The sequence below is a fragment of the Temnothorax curvispinosus genome, unplaced genomic scaffold (genome assembly GCF_003070985.1).
Source record: "Temnothorax curvispinosus isolate PA1 unplaced genomic scaffold, ASM307098v1 QBEX01011966.1, whole genome shotgun sequence".
NCBI classification, from domain to species: domain Eukaryota; kingdom Metazoa; phylum Arthropoda; class Insecta; order Hymenoptera; family Formicidae; genus Temnothorax; species Temnothorax curvispinosus.
The window spans coordinates 351,586-372,905 of NW_020221746.1; the positions used below are offsets into that span (position 1 = coordinate 351,586).

Below are 21,320 nucleotides of genomic sequence, written 5' to 3' on the forward strand. Positions count from 1 at the left end.
TTATATATATATATATATATATATATATATATGTAACAGAATACATATGTGTTTGTGTGTGTGTTTGTAACAGAATACATATTAACCATGTATGCTTTATGTTTGCGTCTCTTTGAAGGCAGCTTCTGGAGCGCTCTTGGTATGTATTACTCCTCATTAACTGCGCAATATTCCCTAATATGTACGTTTGATCCTATTGAGGAGAATATATCCGTGAGATTTGCCAGCTGCATGAAATGATCGACAATCAACAAGCGGTTGCCATAATTTCGGTCTGTAGCCCAGATTATTTCTATTATTTTGCTGCGATACTGATATTCCTGCATAAACTCGAACGCATCAGATTATATCGATTCAGAGACATGAATATCACTTTACTAGTATCAGTTTACTAAAAGTCAGTATTCTAACAATAAATTTTAATGATACTTTCTTTACCTAAAATTAAGACCGTAATAAATAGCAATAAAAGCATCATAGTATAATACTCGATCATAATTGTCTTTATTTATTCAACTCTCTCTCTCTCTCTCTCTCTCTCTCTTCTCTCTCTTATGCTCAAAGAAAATCACTTATAATAGGTTTAACGTGATTTTTTTGTATTAAATTTGGACTTGATTTCTTTATGGAAACAATAATTATATCTATAATAAGAAGAAAGTGACACAATTCTCGTCTTTCATGTAAAGCGTAACACCTTTAGTTGTATGTACATCGGTAGTCGGTTATTCAACGCCCCTCCAAACAAGTTGAAAGCATTAAGTAAAAGCACTCCTGAGGCGCCAATGTAGTCCGTAAGGCGGGAAAACGGCCTGCTCATTACTCGGCCTGTTAAGTTTTCAACAAAGCCCACGCTAAAGAGTGATTTACACGCCGGGATAAACTCCCTCTTCGCCATGCTTCTATCGCGGTTTTTGTCCGGCTGTATTGTGCCAGCTTACGATTTCAAGCACGATATAAAATCCGATACCTCGAGAATATAGTAAAATTGCAAATTGATCATTTAAGCGAAAATTACTGTGCAATATATGATAGTAGTCAATTAAATCGAACTTTTCAGATGCCTTTATTCAAACATCTGAAAAAATCCAGTTCATTTAATAAATTAAATATATTTTTGATCACTAATCGATCTTTATAGTTTTAAGAATGTAGAAAAATTATACACGTGGTTATTATTTAACACGAATATTAATATTATCAGTTATCCATGCAAAGCCAATCTTTTGTATTCTTCATCTTCTCATTTGTAGAAGTGTTTATATACTTTATATGAATACATCCATTATCTGCTTCATAACATTAAAACACTGGAAAATGTACGCAATCGAATACAATCTTGTTTTACTGAATATATAGTTTCGAAAAAGATATTTTCAATAAAAAAGTGAACAGAATTTAATTGTCGAAAATTTACATGTTACCATAGACGGCACAGACATATTTCTTCTTCTAAGGGACAAAATGGATAAAAAAGGCGCAATGGGCCATCAAACAAATTTAATCTGATGATAACGCAATACAAAGAACGTCAAATTGTCGTTTTTGACTTTAGTCTTTGATAACTTAGTAACACGGATAAATAATTTTTATACAAAAGATTGTATCTCCTATATTCTGCTAGACAAATTATTATCTAACTTTATTTTTCTTACTTTTTACTTTTACTTTATCTTATTCTACGCAATCGCTTGAGCCGCGTTATAACACATATATGCACACTTAAAACATATTTAAATGTATGAAGAAATATAATAAATATAATAAAATTAAAGAAAAAGAACGTCGTCTTTCAATTTTAGAGTAATCGCTTGAGCTGATTTTTCTAGAATCGTTCTATCATTACGCTTATATAGTACATCACTATCGCTGAGCGTACTACTTCGTTGGTACGCAATAAGAAATAGTTTCAATTCCTTCACGCGCCTGATGATTCATGAGGAATCTAGCGGACGATTATTCGAGTCGCTGCTTGTGTGACGTGACCGGCCAGGCCAAATACGTGTATTCTCAAGCAATAACATCGCAAATGTGTGTTAATTCCCCAAGAATACGCGTCGCCAACCTGACCTACGAAGAAGCGTCCGTCGTCTTCTTTCTTGAAGGTCCAAGCCGATATTGCTTCCTGGATATAAGTACATATATAGAATGACAATCGATGACACTTGATGCTGGTATGTCGACATTATTTATTTCACACACACATACACATGCCTTTTTGCTATAATCTTTGTCCTAATCGGTAATTCGTGTAGATTACTGGCTTTTTCAAGAAAAATATCGACATAAATCTCAAAATTAGAGAGATAAACACCAGGAAAACATACCATATAAATATTTCTAAAACATAAAAAGTTAAAATCACAGAACTAGCAGCTGATTAATTATACGAATTAATAAAAGGAGCTAGCTGTATCAAGGATATATTTTGGATAAAATATAAAAATAAATCGAGTCGGGAGAATGCAGGACTCCGTTTTCGGTCGAATTATGAGAATTTTCGACTCTTGTGAGAATGGAAAATATGACGTAGCGACAGCGACACATCACCCAACTACATTTGTTATAAAAAAAATTTCCAACATCAATTTGTTGTGCTTGTAATCCGTTTTGCGACCTATATATGTAAATATTTTTTACACTCAGACCGACGTGTCCTGCAAAACGTAATAAATATAGTAGTCTAGGAATTATGGAGAATTATGGATGTTAGAAATAAGGATTTAAGCGAGTGCACGCCAGTGTACGCAGCCGACGGAAGAGATGGGAGGGACATTGATGCGCGATTAAATAACTCAGTGAAATAAATCACACATGGAACCATAGCCGGATATATGGCATATATATGTCAGATTTTAAGCTCGTGAACCGAGTATTACGAGGAGCCAGAAAGTCAGCAATAATATTCACTTCGTCTATTTTAGTCGCGCGCGTATATATCCGTGAATTTAGTATCCATCTCCTCACGGATACTTAAACTCTCGTTATGTGTGACTTGTGTGAGTACACCGTGAGCATACGCGCGACAACTTTCAAGTTCATTCCGTACGACTTTGTACCGATACACCCATATTCCATTAGTTTTACGCTCGGATCATTGAGATTTATATATACTAACGGAAAAAAGGCATTAGTATCAAAATCGTTAAGTATAAATCTTAATGTAACGGGAAATACGGTGCATGCGATAAATTAAACGGCGTTACATTATTATTTCATTCTTGCGGTTTATTAATACGATCCATTTACACAGAATGCATTTTAAATTCGATCGTAATAAACTACTGGCAGCGTGGGGATGGTAAATCGAAATATTAAAAACGTGTTAGTCTTAAAAACGAAGCGCATTACCTGCGCGATATCCGCGCTAATAATGTATGAGCGTTCAATTTAAGAATTGCTATCTGATAAATACGCCGACGTTTTGTAGAAACCTATATATATTTCACATTCTCACTACATCGCACAATCCGTACACATCTATATTGTACATATCCAAGTTGTATGTAAACGCAGTATTTCACCTCTGATCGAAAAACAAAACTAGCAGCGGGAACAATCGGAACGGTAAAAAGAGAAACGATGCTTAGTAATTCGATTGTGGAACGGTTAATTTATGAACCATTATGAATGTCTACCATTCGCGCATCTAAAGGCAAATATGATTGCCTTTTACTGTGTTTGGTTTGTAAAGTATATTAATCTTTGCCCATCTAAAGGAGGGAAGGAGCCTATTTCTAGAGAAATCCAGAAATTAGTAGGTACACGTAACGTATCAGAGCGCGACTTATCCATTTGATTTGTTCTCTTTTGGCGATTTCGACATCTTTCAAAAACCTTTCATTATAGCAGTTTATAGGCTTTTGTTCGTGGAATTTTGTCGTTATGATATTCAGAAAATGTTAGTTGAGACATTCAAAGAAAACGCACATTCGACGAAGATCGATAAAGAAAGCGCACGCATAATCGCAAGGAGACGTAAAGTGTAAGAACGTTGAAAACATCAGTGGACCAATGCTACCGATTGGTAAATGAACGCTGGACACCGGCGTTAAACGGATCCATGGATGGTTGCCACAGGACCAAGAATCAAGAACATCTAATGCCGAGCACTTTACGGGAAAGTGATCTTAAAGGTGTTCACCCGATTGAATGGAAATAAAACGTGGACACAACTGCCAATACACTTAGGTGAGATTCGCTGTTCTTGCTGGTCTAAAAAAAGAGAAAGCTCGACGGCGGTGTGGAACTGAGAGGGAGAACGGAAACAATTCCGTGATAACAAGATCCAAGCGAAAGAGCGTTCGTACTGTAACGTGCAAGACGGTACGGAATGGCGTAATGCTAAGGCGTAATAGTTGAGAAACGAGAGAGAAAAAGAGAGAGAAAGGGGGGGGAGAGAGAATATTCGCACATGAGAAGCTAGATGCAACAACAGTGTGAATCCAGTAAAGCTAAAATTTGAACATAACATATTTCTCATGTATAATTAATACATCATTTATTTTTCTGTTATTTTTCTGAATATTTTACGCAACCAAATTTCGCTAATTTTCTGTTATCACTTTTTTTTAGACCAGCAGCGTAGCAGGAAAAGTAGTAAGAAAAAAATTTATTATCTGCATTGAAAATGATTTATGATTCACCCCTGCAATGGAATAAATTTGAGATCTTTCTCTTTATAAGATACGCTCAATGTACGCGCAAAAATGATTTGCATACTAAGAAAATAAAAAAACAAACACAACGTCGTGTCTTGCATACATAAACGAACAAAGCGTAACATGTTTTAGCTCATTGCTTTTTTATCGCAATGTCTCGTATGACATACTAATTCATATAATACGTACATAATCTGATATTAGTGTTAAAACTCAATAGAATGATATCATCGCGAGAAAAATGGCCATGACATATATATATATAGATCTCCCTCTCTCTCTCTCTCTAAAGAGAAATTGAAATAAAATCTACGTGCAGCTTCAAAAGGCGAAGAGATCGAGGTACCGGTAAGGTATATAGAATGAACGGCTAGAAGAAGGGTGCAGGATAGGGGACACAAGAAAGATAGGGGAGAATGCGAGAGAGAAAGAGAGAGGGTTGAAGTAAAGACAGACGGACGGACTGACGGACGGCGGATCCCCGACAAATGGATTAAGCGCAAATTGCTAAACTCTGTTTAATTTGGCCAAATGAATTTTGTTCCGCCAGCCCTCTCCTGTTCTTTCCCCTTCCATCCCTTCCATCCCTTCCATCCCTTCCTGTGCATTCTCCCATCCCCTTTTCATTTCTCTTACTCTTTCTTACTTCTGCGTTTACTCGTGCTAGATAGATCAAACTTTTGGTCAAAATCTTGTTTCCCGCCAGGAAAGTAAGTCGGATTTCAAAACAAGTATACACTTTTACCTTTTTGAGATATTTTGGAAGATATTTAAAAAAATTAATAAAATAAAAAATAAAATTTTTCATTGATGAGAAATTACTTCTCATATTTCCCTTCATATATACAGGAAATAAAATTTATTCTTTTTGGTATAGATTCTTTTATATATGGAAATGGTACTTATATATATTTAATGTAGAAGTGTGAGTTCAATTGTAAGGAAACGTATTTCTTATGTTTCATTCATTACATTACGTGCAAAAAGTATGCAACAAATATTCATTATATGTCGCGATTATATGTCTTTTATTTTAATGTTGACTTTTCGGCCTTTAAATTTGCAGTAAAATATTTATATTTTGTGTCCAATTGTTGATAGTGTGATTGGAAGTCAAAGCAAACTTGCGAATAACGCAATTTAGTATGTGAATTTGCATATACATATACATGTATGTATGCTACAAATGTAAGTCAGTTCGCATCAAAGGCATGATTATGTATGGTTACATGTTGGTCCTGTATATACTGTAGGAGGGTAAATTCATATAATCCGGTTATACAGACATATTGTTTCACAATGTTTGGAACGTCTGCCGGATTAATTTTCAGATATGAGCGGAACAACTTCTCAAACTTGTATCATCAATATTAAAGATCAAACGAATTATCGCCAATAAATAATGCGTCTCTTTCTCATACATCGAAGAATTTACGCCATCTGGATTAGATATGAGGAATTAGTAATGTTCGATCGATCGTATGCTGGTATCAATGAAGCTCAATTTGGTTTCTACATAGTGTACTCGCACAGCGAATATTCGGCGTGACTCATTTATCATATGATGTAATTCGCTACTAAGTACGAGCGTTTTCCGTTGTAATGTGAGAACATTAAGATCGTAGCATCATAGAAAACATCATCAGCTGTACGTTACTGATTAATGATACAAAATTTTGCATTACATTTTATGAACTGCATTATTTTTATGGAATTTATCATTTACTTATTAATTTATTAATACTAACTTTTAAATATTTTGTCAACATTTTACCTATTTTAAGAGCATGTAATATATGAATTCTCTCTCTCTCCCCCCCCTCCCGCTACATAATTCTCTTAAATGACATCATGAAGTTGCAACGAGCCATTTGACAAACAACTCTATCTCGGTATGAGCAGTCGTGTGCGAGGTTTCCAAGCGAGCAGATCGCTTTGACTTGATAAAACAATCACGTTCAACATATTGCATTGGATTATAACCTGAGGGTACCTCACACAACTGCAAACAGTGATATTGACACAAACTTTCACGACACTGGTGTTTAACTTTATCTCGAACGAAAGGAGTAATCGGGTATTCCGATTAAACGTCTATCATGGAGTACTGGACGATAGCCTTATCAATATTAGCCGGTATACTTGCCATTTACTATTACTCGTCCCGCAAAGATTCGAACGTATTTCGGCAGCACGGAATTCCACATGCAAAAGATTATTTCTTGTTAAAAAAGATTTGGAAAATCTTAATACGTCCAAAAAGCTTCGCCGATATGATGACAGAAATATACGAAGTGCATTCTGATGCTAAGTACATTGGTATGTTTGATTTCACGAAATCGATCGTAATGATCCGTGATCTTGAACTCCTCAAGTCTGTCGCTATCAAAAATTTTGACGCGTTTCAAGATCACCTCTTTTTCGGCAACGAAACTCAAGATCCGCTTTTCGGAAACAATCTGTTTGCCCTTCGCGGCGACAAATGGCGTGACATTAGAGCGCTTCTGAGTCCCGCTTTTACAGCTAGCAAAATGAGAGCGATGTTTCAATTAATATCCGAGTGTGCTGTGAATTTTTCCGAGTACGTAATGAACGTACCGTCAGACAAACGCGTTATGGAAATGAAAGACATATTCACGAGATACGCTAGCGATGTGATCGCCACATGCGCCTTTGGTATTAACGTGGATTCGATGAGAAATCCGGAGAACGAATTTTATGTTTTCGGCAAAAAAACGACAGATTTCGGCTTCGTTGCTCTTATAAAAATTTTAATGTATCAGCACGTGCCGTCGCTCATACGTCTGTTAAATCTCAAGTTAATAGATGATCGTACTAGTGCATTCTTTGTAAATCTGGTAGCTGATACTATAAGGATCAGAGAAGAGAAAGGTATTACTCGCCCGGACATGATCCAGCTGCTAATGGATAGCAAAAGTAAAAGAGAACCCGGGAGAGAATTGACCATTTTGAACATGACATCGCAGGCGTTTATTTTTTTTCTCGCTGGTTTCGAGACCAGCTCAACGCTGATGAGTTTCGCGGCACATGAAATTGCCGTCAATCCAGATGTCCAAGAGAAGCTGCAAAATGAGATCGACAAAGTTTTGAAAGATACGAATAGCCAACCATCTTATGAGGCGATCAACGGAATGAAGTATTTAAATGCCGTTATCAACGAGGCTCTCAGGAAGTATCCGGTACAACCAATGACGGACAGATTATGCGTGAAGGATTTTGAATTGCCTCCTGCACTGCCAAATGCAAAGCCGTATCTTGTGAAAGAAGGAATGTTACTCTTCATCCCGTTTTACGCGCTTCAACATGACCCTAAATACTTTCCAGAACCGGATAAGTTCAAGCCCGAGAGATTCCTCGATGAAGGAGATCGGTGTAATTTTGACGCTTATTATCCATTTGGATTAGGCCCGAGGATGTGCATCGGCAATAGGTTTGCGTTACTAGAGACGAGGACTTTGTTATTTCATCTTCTGGCTCGTTGCCAGTTAATGCCGTGTGAAAAGACTTCGATATCTGCAAAGTTACAAAAAGGCGGATTCTCAATGCGGATTGAAGGCGGTTTCTGGTTGAGTATTGTACCGAGAGAGAACCGGCATCCTACAATTACCGAAGCAAACTAGTCGTGTCGGTTCCAAAGTCCACAGTAATTCAAGTATAATAACGCAGTTGAACAGTAGGAATATTCAAAAACATATATATATAAATTTACGAATATAGACAGAAATCACGTACCACACATTATACGTTATATTATAATATAGACGATGTGTTACATTATTACAACATATATATAACAATGCGCAAACATCGTTAAAACGTACAATTTGTAAAATTGCACATACTAATCTTTTTATTATTATTGTTTATATATATATGTGCATTAGGATAATAATAATAAAAAAGATTAGTGGTACGTGGAAATTTGCGATATGTATTGCGGCAATTCTACGAATCGTTTTAACGATGCGCGAGCAGTTTTGATGATAACAGATTCTTTTAACATTCCATTGCCAGGAATTATTGACTAGCTAGAACTTGACATATTCAAAGTCGTTCGTCAGAAATAAATAATCTAATGCAATTTCGTAATTTTATATATTAAAATAGATATTAATTGATATCAATCACGTTATATATTAAGAGCAAGTAAAAGGTATGAGCAAATATACTTGTTTAACATGATAAATATAGATACTTGAAAATGTTAAATAAACGTTAAACTGTCGAATCCAGTGTTCATTTTAATTACAAAAATGTATCATATCGATAACAACGAAAATACTTATGATTAATATGACGCAACATACTTGTTAACTTCACTTGCGCAAGCGATGACAAGTCGGATGTTATATATCTGAAAGATTGCGTCAGTGCAGCAGCAGTCGACCGTCAGCTTTTGACGCGTAACGTTGTGCCTTGGTATCATCTTCGTATTAACAGCACGATAAATAAAAATATTCAAGAAACAAACCGATTACGAAAAATGTGCAATAATTGACTTCATTTTTCACAAAACTATATGGTGTATACTAATTTAGTGGAGAGAAAACAATAGTGATATATATATATCAATATGATATATATAATTGCTTTGTCGGTGATAGCAGGTGCTTTAGGCCTTTATTATTTGTTCAAGGATTTGAATCACTTTAAAAAACATGGCATACCGCATAAGACACCTATTCCTTTACTGGGAAATATGGGACCATCGATCTTTCGTCGTCAATCTGTAGCCGAACTTGTAAAGGACGTTTACAATCTACATCCCGAAGCTAAGTACGTTGGCATATTTGACATGACCGTTCCACTTGTGATGATTCGCGATCCCGAACTCATTAAGACCATCGCATTAAAACACTTCGAGCAGTTCCCTGAGCATCGCACTTTCGTAGATGAAAATCAAGATCCATTATTTGGCAGAAATCTTTTCTCTATTCGCGGAGAGAAATGGCGGCAAGTACGATCTTTATTGAGTCCAGCCTTTACATCGAGCAAAATGAAAAGCATGTTTAAGCTAATGTCGGATTGCGGTGCCGACTTCGCTAATTACTTGGCGCAATTGCCACCAGAGCAGAGGGTAGTGCAAATGAAAGACATCTTTACGAGGTATACTAACGATGTGATTGCTACTTGCGCTTTTGGCCTTAGTGTTAATTCCATGAAAAATCCGGAGAATCAATTCTATGTATACGGTAGAGAAGCGACTACTTTCGACAGTATTGCCTTAATAAAGCTATACATATTTAGAAGCTTGCCTTGGTTTGCACGATTGGTCAACTTGAAATTGATTCGTCAAACCATAGCAGAATTCTTCCGAAATCTCATAGAAACCACCATAAAAACTAGGGATGAGAATGGTATCGTTCGTCCTGATATGTTGCAATTGATGATGGAAAACAGAGGTAAGGAAGGCAAGGCAGAATTGTCTATCGATGATATGGTAGCACAGGCTTTCATCTTTTTCTTTGGTGGCTTCGAGAGTACTTCAACGTTAATGTGCTTTGCCGCTCACGAAATCGCAGTAAATCAAGATATACAAGAAAAACTTCAAAAGGAGATTGACCAAGTCTTGGAAGAAACAAATGGACAAGCACCTTACGATGCGGTTAATAGCATGGAATATTTAGATGCTGTGATCAACGAAGCTCTCAGGATGTATCCGGTTGCTGTAGCAATGGACAGATTATGCGTAGAAGATTTCGAGCTGCCGCCGGCATTACCAGGATTAAAACCATATTCTATAAAAAAAGGACAAGGCATTTGGGTACCGGTTTATGGACTTCAACAGGATCCTAAATATTTCCAAGAGCCGGAGAAGTTTGATCCCGAGCGGTTTCGTGGTGAACGGAAAAAGGACAGTCTCAACTGCGGAGCCTATCTACCTTTCGGTCTTGGTCCAAGAATGTGCATAGGTAATAGATTCGCATTGCTGGAGACGAAGGTTCTACTTTTTCATCTATTGGCCCGTTGCGATTTGAAAATCTGCGAGAAGACGCCAATACCACTCAAGATCGCTAAGGACGGCTTCAATATGAAGGCTGAAGGTGGTTTCTGGCTGAAGGTGTTGCCACGAAAAGATACACATCACACTCTTGCAGCTAATATTGTTAATGGATCACACTAAATGTAAGAATTTTAATAATTTTTTATAATTCCTTGAAAATTTGGAAGTAAAAGACATTTTAACAAAAAAAAATAATTTCTGTTATTTTTTTAAATAACAAAAATAATTATATTTTCAAAATGATATTGATTTAAAGGAAAATAATTTTCAATTCATAAAATTGTTTAAATTTTTCAAAATATACGATGCAGAAACTTATTATATAATTAAAAAATTTGATATAATAAAATAAAATAGCATTTCCAAAAATATATAAAAGATCGCCTAAAATGTAGTTGTATTGTTATATGATATAATGTTATTTAAATTTCAGATAAAATGGAAACAATGAAACTAAAAGGAACACGAAACAGGACATTTCTTTCTTAATGATTCGGCAAGAAGATGTTGCGTGCTTATATGTTGCTGCAAGCTCAAGAAATGACAATATTCTTGCATTAAAAATATTTTTCACATTAAGCACAGTCACATTATGTTGTATAAGTTTCTTTCGAAATGGTAAAAGAAGAGAGCGTGAAAGAAATTAACGGATTAAATACTATTTCTTATCTCACGTTGTTATCATCAATCAATTTTTCTTCGTAATACAGATAACTGTGCAATTATAGTTAAATAACCACTTGTATTTTTCCATTGCACTTCTTTGATTTTTGTAACAAATATTTTCATAATTTTTTACATTAATATAAAGATGTGTTATACAAACAAGAAGCTAAAAATGATTTAAGCAAATTATTACATAACTATGGTCAAAAACAAAATCTAGTTATACACAAAAGTTATACAAAAATATTATATAAAAAAGTAATAAGTACAAAAAAGTTATAAAGATTAGGATTAGATTATTCCAGAATATTATTTTATTACAGAATATTGTTTTGGTTTTTTCTTAACCTATGTATCTATACAAAAATGTATATAAAATAATAATATATATAAAATAAACATTTTCGAATTTTATATGTTATTTGAATAAACACATATTTCAAGATAGAAAAAATTAATCAAAATTTATCATTTTACAATAGACATCATTTTCATTAATTTTCCCAAATCTTTTGAAATAGTTACAATGCACTTTCAAAATATTTCTGCGTTTTTGTAATATTCATTATTAACAGAAATATATGTACCTATAAACTTATTGCAAATTGTAAAATAGATTTTATATATATATATATATATATGTATATAGGTATATAATATATATAATATTTTAATTCTCTAGAAGTTAAATTATATTTCTAGAAATAAAAAAAATATTTAATACAAAAAATATCGAGATTATAATAGTTGTGAATTCAAGTATAATAATTGTTAATTCAAGTCAAATCAAAATTATGTAGAATTAGAGTTATAAGCATCAATTAAAATTAATCATTGGTATTACGTAGAGTTTGCGTGCTTAAAGATGCATAATAATGTGTAGGTATGTGAGTATTCATCTCAATGCTATTAATTTTCATAACTTAGCTAATATTGTTTTTGTTTGTTACATAAATATTGCGCGAAATAGAAAAGCGATTAAAAATTATAATTTATACATATTTTCTGGTATAAAATATGTAATAATGTTTTAAATAAAGCACAATTGTATATTAAACATATATCAATGTGCAAAGAAAAAAAAAGATTGTTGAGTAAAAAATTTATAAAATTTAGTTTAGTATTATTTTTTTCTATTTAAATTAGAAAAACAAGACTACTCATCCTATTTCCTAGAATTACTTTGTATATTATTTTATCAAGAGAATGCTCTATCGAGTTAAGGTATTGTAAATAAATTGTCAAATTCTAACAAAAAGTCGTACTATCATCCAGATTCCTCCACATGATTATATTGATGCCTATTCATTAGATGTAAGAGGAACATTACTCGTGGAAATAGCAGTCGTTCATCATCGACTGACGCGGTTAACATCGATCATACACGAGCGTTTTTTAATCACGCCGCATAAATATTCAAGTAAGATTCATCGAGTGAGCTGCGCATTACGTTTCTTCGAGAGTTTAATTGCATCGTGTAGAAAAAGTTATTAACATGATATATGTAATTGTCTTGTCAGTAATACTAGGCATTTTAGACCTATATTATTTCCTTTTCAAGGATCTGAATTACTTCAAGAAATACCAGGAAGGAATTCCGCATGTAACGCCTCTCCCCCCCCCATTGTGGGAAATCTATGATCAAAGATCATTCGGCGTCAATCTGTAGCTGAACTTGTCAACTCAACGCACAATTTACATATTGACGCCACGTATGTCGGCTTGTATGATATGACCAAACTACTTCTAATAATTTGCGATCTCGAGCTTATTACATCCATAACATTAAAACATTTTGAATGAAACAGATGGCGAGAGATGCGATCAATATTGAGTCCGGCTTTCACATCCAGTAAAATGAAAAGTATGTTTAAGCTAATGTCGAATTGCAGCATCGATTTTAGCAACTACTTGGCGCAATTGCCATCCGGCGGAGAAAAAGGATAATGGAAATGAAAGACGAGATATACAAATGATGTAATCGCTACTTGCGCTTTTAGTGTCAATGTTGATTCTATGAGAAATCCGGAGGACGAATTCTATGTGTATGGCAAGAAAGCGACTGTTTTCAACACTCTTGTCCTTTTCAAGATCTGTATATTTAGAAGCTTGCCTTGGCTGGCACGAATAATTAAACTGAAAATTGTTCATGAGAAAATATCAAATTTTTTTCAAGCCCTCCAAGAAACCACCATAAAAATTAGAAGTGAAGAAAATAAAAAATGTTTAACCAGACATGTTACAGCTGATGATAGACAGTAGTAACAGAGATGGCAAGACGGAATTGACTGTGCAACGATATGATAGCACAGGCATTTATATTCTTCTTCCAAGGCTTCAATAGCAGCTCAACGTTAATGTGTTTTGCCGCTTACGAAATCGCGATAAATCAGGATATTCAAGAAAAAAATACAAACTGAGATTGACTGGAAAATTAAAATGATCACGTAAGACTTATTATTCTTAACTTTCCGATAAGAAGATGTTTATACTGATTCACAAGATTAAGTGAAGTAAAATCGCTGAATCATTAACACTCCTCATATCCTATCTGCAATGCTAAAACGATGTGATTATCACAAGAAGCACATATGCATCATCATCATCATCATCATCATCATCATCCAGCCTGATTTGTCCACTGCTGAACGTAGACCTCCCTTAAATTTTAGTGAAAAAATTTAAGGAAGGCCTACGTTAAGATATGCATAAGTATCATTAATTAACAAAGTAAAAAAGAGAAAAAAAAACAGAAATGAGGACGGTATGTATAATACATAACGTAGCTCTGATATTAGCTTCATAATTTGTTATAATAATTGCAATTAAATGTATTAATTTTTATAAATATCGTTATCTAATTATTATTCTGATGTTCTTTTATCCCGATTTCTTTGTTCTCTGTCTCTTTGTTTCAGTCAAAATCGCAATATTTTTGCGATCTAAAAGATAACTTCAAAAGATAATGTAATATTCCTCGAATGATAAAGAGAGTTGTTGTTATTATTTTTTGCTACAAAGATGATGAAATAGGATATGGAAAGGGTTAAAGATCAAGTGTTGCTTATTATCTTGTGTCGCGATCATAAATCAACTTCTGACTTGTAATATAGATTTTTTCTGATGCAATCAATTTTTTGCGCAGTTATTGCTGTGATAATCATCTATATTTTTGTTTGTTATATATATGGTATTGAGTTCTTCGAAAAATATTTTCATCATTCGCTATATTTTTAATACAAAAAATATATGTACGTAGATCATATATTGAGATATTATGTAAATAAAATTACTTTATCGCTTACCGTTATTTATCATTTACTGTGAGGAATCGACACATCCAGATAACATAAAAATATACATTACATTAGCATACAGAAATATTTTGCTGATAATGTTGGTTCAAAAAATCTCTTCAAAATCATGTTAGATTTTATATTCGCGTTTATTTGAACACTTTCGTTTACAATATTAATTTAACCTCGCTTTGCTCTGTTTAAATAACATACCCAGGTAGCACATATTAGTTCCATATACGTTTTTTGAACGTATACATAGTTTCATAACCGTATAAAGAACCATTAAGAAACGTTTGAACAAAAATGTTTTTGAAACCATGATTAAAGAAACGTATGTTTTACGTTTCTACAGTTAATAAAAATATCTATTTATTAAATTTTTCCTTTCAAAATTATAATTTGCTTTATCTATAGCTTTAATAGCCTTTTTTGAAAGATTTAAATTTATATTGCACTAATTATTGCACAAAATAAATCATTTTATCCATGCACATATATATCCACTTATTTACTTAAATTCATTTTGTCCTACCGGTCTTAATCATTTGTCATCAAACAAATCTAAACTTAGAAAACTTCCAATAGTTGCAAAATAAACGTTCTGTTGAACGTGGCCATTAAAAGAACATTTATACGTGTGTTCCGTTTTGAAGAATCCTTCCTGAACTGGTGCACATCAGCAATGCAATTAAGTTAGAGTGAGACAAGTATATTTTGTTTCATTTTAACTTATTGCACGAATGTGCACCAGTTCACGAATTTTTTCGAAAAAAAATAGACGTCATAAATGGTATATGCATAAAGCTTCTAGAACATTCTCACGCATGTCTCAAAGACGTCATAAACACGTTCGAAAGACGTGAAAAGTAGGAATTTTAAATGTCTTTATCTAAAATGTCTTTATCGTTAAAACAAAACGTTTCTATAATAGTTTTTTAAATGTTATTTTATCGGAAAAAAATGTTCCATCGAACGTTTTTCGAATGGACATTTTTACTCATGAGAAACGTTTCTAGAAATCGGTTATAAAACGTTTCGGAAAAACGCTTATAAAACATTTCTGAAACGTGTATGTGCTACCTGGGATTAAGATATAGGCCGTTGAATTTCTAGAGAGAAATAAAAATATAATTCCATAATATTATCTCTTCAAAGAGAAACCTCCTATTATATACTATACCGACACAATTATCGAAACAGGAACGGTAAATCCAGATGCACTTATGCATTTGATTAAATTTTGTAATATAATATTTTATCGAGAGGCTATCCCCACTAATGTACGATATGTCAATTCGAGTCTATTAAAGCCAATTAATATGCGTTGTATGCGAGATCCTGACCGAGTCATAAACAATAGATTCCCCCCACACGATATCATGTACACCGTATATAAAAGAGAATATAGTTCATGTGGATATAGCAATTGACCGTTGTTCTCCGACGCGTAACGTCGGGCACTTTAATAACGTATCACATAAATATTCGAATAATAGACCTGTCTAGTAAACTGTGCATTACGTCTCTTCGTGAGTTCAATTGTATGGTGTAAACACGACTATCAACATGATATATGTAATCGTTTTGTCGGTGATAGCAGGCACCCTAGGCCTCTATTATTTTCTCTTCAAAGACTTAAATTACTTCAAGAAACATGGAATACCGCATGTGAATAAGTCTTTTCCTATAATAGGAAATATGGGACCAACAATCTTCCGTCGCCAATCATTACCTGAGTTTGTCAAATCGATATACGATTTATATCCTGACGCCAAATACATCGGCATGCATGATATGAGACAACCAATCATAATGCTTCGCGATCCTGAACTTATTAAATCCGTGATATTAAAACATTTTGACATATTCATGGATCATATTACTTTCATCGATGAACATCAAGATCCATTTTTTGGGAAAAACCTCGCCGTCCTTCGTGGAGAGAGATGGCGCGAGGTAAGATCTATATTGAGCCCGGCTTTCACGTCCAGTAAAATGAAAAGTATGTTTAAGCTGATGTCACATTGCGGTGTTGACTTTAGCAATTATTTGGCGGAACTGCCGCCGGAGAAGAGAACAATGGAAATGAAAGACGTTTTCACGAGGTATACAAACGATGTAATCGCTACTTGCGCTTTTGGCGTTAGTGTAGATTCTATGAAAAATCCAAAAAACGATTTCTATATGTACGGCACGGAGGCAACCAATTTCAAATCCATTCTTCTCAAGTTTTACATACTTAAAGGCTGGCCTTGGCTAGCACGAATACTTGGGTTGACTATTGTTTCTGAAAAAATAGCTAATTTTTTCAGAGATCTCATAAAAACCACCATAAAAACTAGGGATGAGAATGGTATCGTTCGTCCAGACATGTTACAATTGATGATGGAGAGTAGAGGTAAAGATGGCAAGACAGAATTGACTGTCGACGATATAGTAGCACACGAGTTCCTTTTCTTTTTTGGAGGCTTCGAGAGTACTTCAACGTTAATGTGTTTTGCCGCTCACGAAATGGCAGTAAATCAAGATATACAAGAAAAACTTCAAAAGGAGATTGACCAACTCTTGGAAGAAACGAATGGACAAGCACCTTACGAAGCGGTTAATGGCATGGAATATTTAGATGCTGTAATCAACGAGGCTTTGAGGATGTATCCGGCTGGTTCGATGTTGGACAGATTGTGCTCAAAAGACTTGGAGCTACCACCAGCATTGCCTGGTATAAAACCCTTCACTATAAAAAAAGGGTGCGGCATCTGGGTACCGGTTTATGGACTTCAACAGGATCCTAAATATTTCCAAGAGCCGGAGAAGTTTGATCCCGAGCGGTTTCGTGGTGAACGGAAAAAGAACAGTCTCAACTGCGGAGCCTATTTACCTTTCGGTCTTGGTCCAAGAATGTGCATAGGTAATAGATTCGCATTGCTGGAGACGAAGATTCTACTTTTTCATCTATTGGCCCGTTGCGATTTGAAAACCTGCGAGAAGACATCGGTACCGATGAAGATCGCTAAGAATAGCTTTCTTATGAAACCTGAAGGAGGATTCTGGTTAAATGTAACGCCAAGGAAAAATACGCATCATTCTATTACAACTAATGTTATTACTGGAACAAGCCAGATGTAAGAAAAAAATTATTTGTCAAATTTTTAAAATTTATAATTAAATGTATCAAACTAGCTTCTGATTTTTTAGTTAACGTAATGTTGATTAAAAAGGAAGTTTTTTAAAACAAATAATTGCATAAGATAATCAGGAACAAAAAATATATATATCGTTATATGTTAAAAATTTATACAAAAATTTTATATATAAATATTTATAATATACATATACTAGAATTAGTTAGCCAACATTAGAGTAAGGAAAATTAGTTAACGTTATTATATTGTGTTAATTAGTGTTATAAAATATTATGCATATTTCAATAATTTGCTAATTTGTATGTATATTGCGAAGTATGTATATCTTTGAATAATACGTCTGCCATTTAATTGGATTATGCATATATTTGGAAAAATGTTCAAAAAATTGAACAAAAAAATAATCGGTTTTTGTGAAAAAATTTTCATGTGTCATACATATTATTGCAATAGGAAAGTGCATGCATAAAACTATGTGCATATTTATACACTTGATAATATTTACTAAGTTTTATATATAATATATCGTTTCATTGAAAATGTATACTGTAGCTGACGATGAAAAACAGAAATAAGAAAGAGAACAAAAAATAATTCATTATCGAAAATATAATGCTTATAATGCTACAAGTATTTGCTTCTTTTCCTTGATGGTTTTTCGATAGCAATTCGACACTGATAAGTTTCACAAAATTATCGTCAATCGTGATATCTCAGATTAGTTTCTAAATCGATGAAACATTGAGGGACTTGAATAGAAAACATTCTTAGCGATCAATGAGATGGAATATATTTGGATGCTGTAATGAATAAAACTCTCAGAATGTATAAATGGTATTGAACAGAATATATGTAAAGATTTTTAAATTCCGGACCGATCTTTCGAAGCGAAACTTTACTTAAAAAAAGAGCAAATATTTTAGTATCAATTTACATTATAACATGATAACTTTTAACATGACTTTAAGTACTTTAAAAAATCACAAAGTTCGATTCTGAACGATTTCACAGTGTGAGCGGAGAAAAAGTTAATTTTAACTCCGACACTTTTATCCGTCCTTCGGCTTGGGCTAAAGAACGTGTATAAATGATAGATTTACTTTCTATGAGACGAAAATTTTGTTAATTTAAATACTGTTATAAGATGAATTGCGACTTTGCAATAATTTAATGCCACTCAAGTTTTCTAAAATAGGCTATGAAAACTGAAAGTGGTTTCTGAATGTAATGTCGAAAAAATTTTAACATAATTACTTTAATTACCGTAGATATGTCAGTGTAAACAAATTTTTTAGTTTAATTGGTCTTAATTATAAGTTAGATTAGGTATGATTAAATATAAATCTTTTTAAGAATATTTTTTGTACAATAATTTTTGTATGATTAATATATGTAACATTGATTTGAGAAAAAAATGTTCTTCTTAGCTGCATATTGTTCGCAGTTTCGTGTTTTATTTTGATATGTAAAACTTCTTACTATATAAAATGATAATTTTAATAAATATTGATATTAATATGTATATATTATATATTGTTTCGATTATATAAATATATCAGTTAATATTAGAAATTGCGATTTACATATGCATAAACAAAGTAATAGGGATGTTATAAATATTTAAGGAAAAGAGAAATGAGAATGAGAAGGGAGAAATAAGAAATGTGTTGAGAGAATACAGTTAAAAAATATTTTTTTGTAAATATATAGATCATAGATCTCTTCCATAGAGCAGTTCAGATTTATTGCTGTACTGATACAAATGCCGATTATCAGGGTTCAGAGTGTCAAGTCTGTGACAGATCTCTCGCATTGACCAAAGAGAATCTGCATTGGTTGCACGTTCTCTCTCATGCAGTTGCATGGTGGATATAACAGTCGTATAATGTATTCGGCTACGTGATTGGGCGTTTCCAGAGACACGATACGAGCTTGTGAATGCCGCTTTAATGAGCGGTCGGAAGAGCGTGCGCTTTCTCGGCGCGGCGCCCAGCACTGCCAAGTCTGCCAAAGGAATCGCGACTCGTGGTGGTCTTCGACGGACAAACCGAACCAATTTCTATCAAATAAGATGCTTGCGTGACGCACCGCGTCGTGCCGCGCCGTCGCTACTGAACCCAAACTGAACACTTTGTTGCATTTGATCCATTTGACCATTAGACGCAGTTATCCTTCGCTGCTACGGAAAATCCTTGTAATTTAGATAATTAGTAGCCGACTGAACCACTTAATTATATTATCATTAGTCGAATTCTATCTAATGCATTCTAATGAGCAGGCTAACAGGCAAGAAAAATAAGAAATTTCTATATTTATATCTGTTAAACTAGTTAGAAATAGTAAAGAGAACAATATTTTTTACAACAATATATAATCTAAACACGTTAAACGATACGTAATTGAAAGAAAACTATTACAATGTTAATAATGATTTCATTACAAAAAATATAAATCTAGTGAGCGATCTTAAATGTCTTTTTGACAAAAAGATACTTTATAAGTTACATTAAATTTAATGTAACATATACATAAGATAGTTTGCAGCGTGATTATATTGGTAAAAATAACTATCAGCTTTTCGAAATGTGTGTTTGAAGAAACGTTCTCTGGCTCGATAAAAGTACCTTTTCTAATCTAATTCACTTACTGCCGTTGGAAAGGGACTGCATGCTGGAGAAGGGCCAAGAATTGATGAAGTGGAGATCATAAGGGTGGCTCGAAACGATGTATTGTCTCGCTACGAAGAAATTGAACAAGGTAAGTGGTAAAAACACTCTTACAATTCTTTTCGGAGTTTCTCGCACTATGCTATTTACATGTAATTACAAGCACTGTACTAAATATTAAAACTAAAAAGTTGTACGATTGAATCGATCATTGAATTAGTACAGAAATGTATCTCTTTAAGTTTTAGTTTTATTTTATATCTTATTTTTTACATAATATTTTATTTGTTCTTATATAAATATCAAAGAGAATACTAGATCCATAATAGCATCATAAAATAATAGCAACCTATTATTTTGCTTATTTAAATAAAACATGTATTGAATACATGTGCACATAATATAATAAAATAAAAAGTTATTTTGTTAAATAAAAAATATTCTGCTATGAAGTGATATTGGAGTTCATATAATCATATAAAATGTATGATTGCGTTAAAGTTACAAAAAATAAATTAATTATAATGATAATTAATAACTTTGAAAAATTAAAAGCAAATATTAGATAGACATATAATTAGATATTCATTTTATATAATTTTTGTAAGAATTTATAATTTGAGAAATTAATTATCCAGAATTGCGCAATATGTGTATTTTATATAAATTGTTATTTAATATTATTAAATAACAATTTAAATTTAATACTATTATTTAATAATAATTATCTCTATAGCCTACATACATTTATTCTTATTGCTTTTTTTGTTTCCACGAATCATATACGAATTATATATAAGAAATGTTCATATTATACAGAACAAGATTATAGATTCGATTCTATATAAATAGGAATTGCT

General features: G+C 33.2%; 3 protein-coding genes, 1 long non-coding RNA gene and 1 pseudogene across 4 annotated transcripts; 4 read left to right on the plus strand and 1 right to left on the minus strand.

Annotated features, from left to right (window-relative positions):
- Nucleotides 1-6,553: 6,553 nt before the first annotated feature.
- Nucleotides 6,554-9,191, plus strand: LOC112462139 (cytochrome P450 9e2-like). The gene has a single exon (XM_025027765.1). It carries the CDS (start codon nt 6,761-6,763, stop codon nt 8,300-8,302), a length of 1,542 nt encoding a protein of 513 aa, XP_024883533.1. The 5' UTR covers nt 6,554-6,760; the 3' UTR covers nt 8,303-9,191.
- On the plus strand, nt 9,056-11,359 carry LOC112462138 (cytochrome P450 9e2-like). The gene is made up of 2 exons (XM_025027764.1): nt 9,056-10,808; nt 11,120-11,359. Exon 1 carries the CDS (start codon nt 9,256-9,258, stop codon nt 10,804-10,806), a length of 1,551 nt encoding a protein of 516 aa, XP_024883532.1. The 5' UTR covers nt 9,056-9,255; the 3' UTR covers nt 10,807-10,808; nt 11,120-11,359.
- Nucleotides 11,360-12,432: 1,073 nt separating this feature from the next.
- Nucleotides 12,433-14,102, plus strand: LOC112462140 (annotated as a pseudogene).
- A 2,348-nt stretch (nt 14,103-16,450) lies between these two features.
- On the plus strand, nt 16,451-18,661 carry LOC112462137 (cytochrome P450 9e2-like). The gene is made up of 2 exons (XM_025027763.1): nt 16,451-16,607; nt 16,964-18,661. The coding sequence occupies exons 1-2, from the start codon at nt 16,543-16,545 to the stop codon at nt 17,775-17,777; spliced, it is 879 nt and encodes a 292-aa protein (XP_024883531.1). The 5' UTR covers nt 16,451-16,542; the 3' UTR covers nt 17,778-18,661.
- Nucleotides 18,662-19,499: 838 nt separating this feature from the next.
- Nucleotides 19,500-20,997, minus strand: LOC112462111. The gene is made up of 2 exons (XR_003041623.1): nt 20,442-20,997; nt 19,500-19,973 (listed from the first exon to the last, which is right to left on the minus strand). It is a non-coding gene; the product is annotated as an uncharacterized LOC112462111 (long non-coding RNA).
- Nucleotides 20,998-21,320: the final 323 nt, after the last annotated feature.

What these genes read in the sequence shown, in the direction of transcription:
- LOC112462138 (XM_025027764.1), top strand. Translation starts at nt 9,256, where the DNA reads ATGATATATATAATTGCTTTGTCGGTGATAGCAGGTGCTTTAGGCCTT.
- LOC112462137 (XM_025027763.1), top strand. Translation starts at nt 16,543, where the DNA reads ATGAACATCAAGATCCATTTTTTGGGAAAAACCTCGCCGTCCTTCGTG. An exon ending in GTGGAGAGAGATGGCGCGAG is followed by an intron (nt 16,608 to 16,963) that starts GTAAGATCTATA and finishes TAATTTTTTCAG; the next exon opens with AGATCTCATAAAAACCACCA.
- LOC112462139 (XM_025027765.1), top strand. Translation starts at nt 6,761, where the DNA reads ATGGAGTACTGGACGATAGCCTTATCAATATTAGCCGGTATACTTGCC.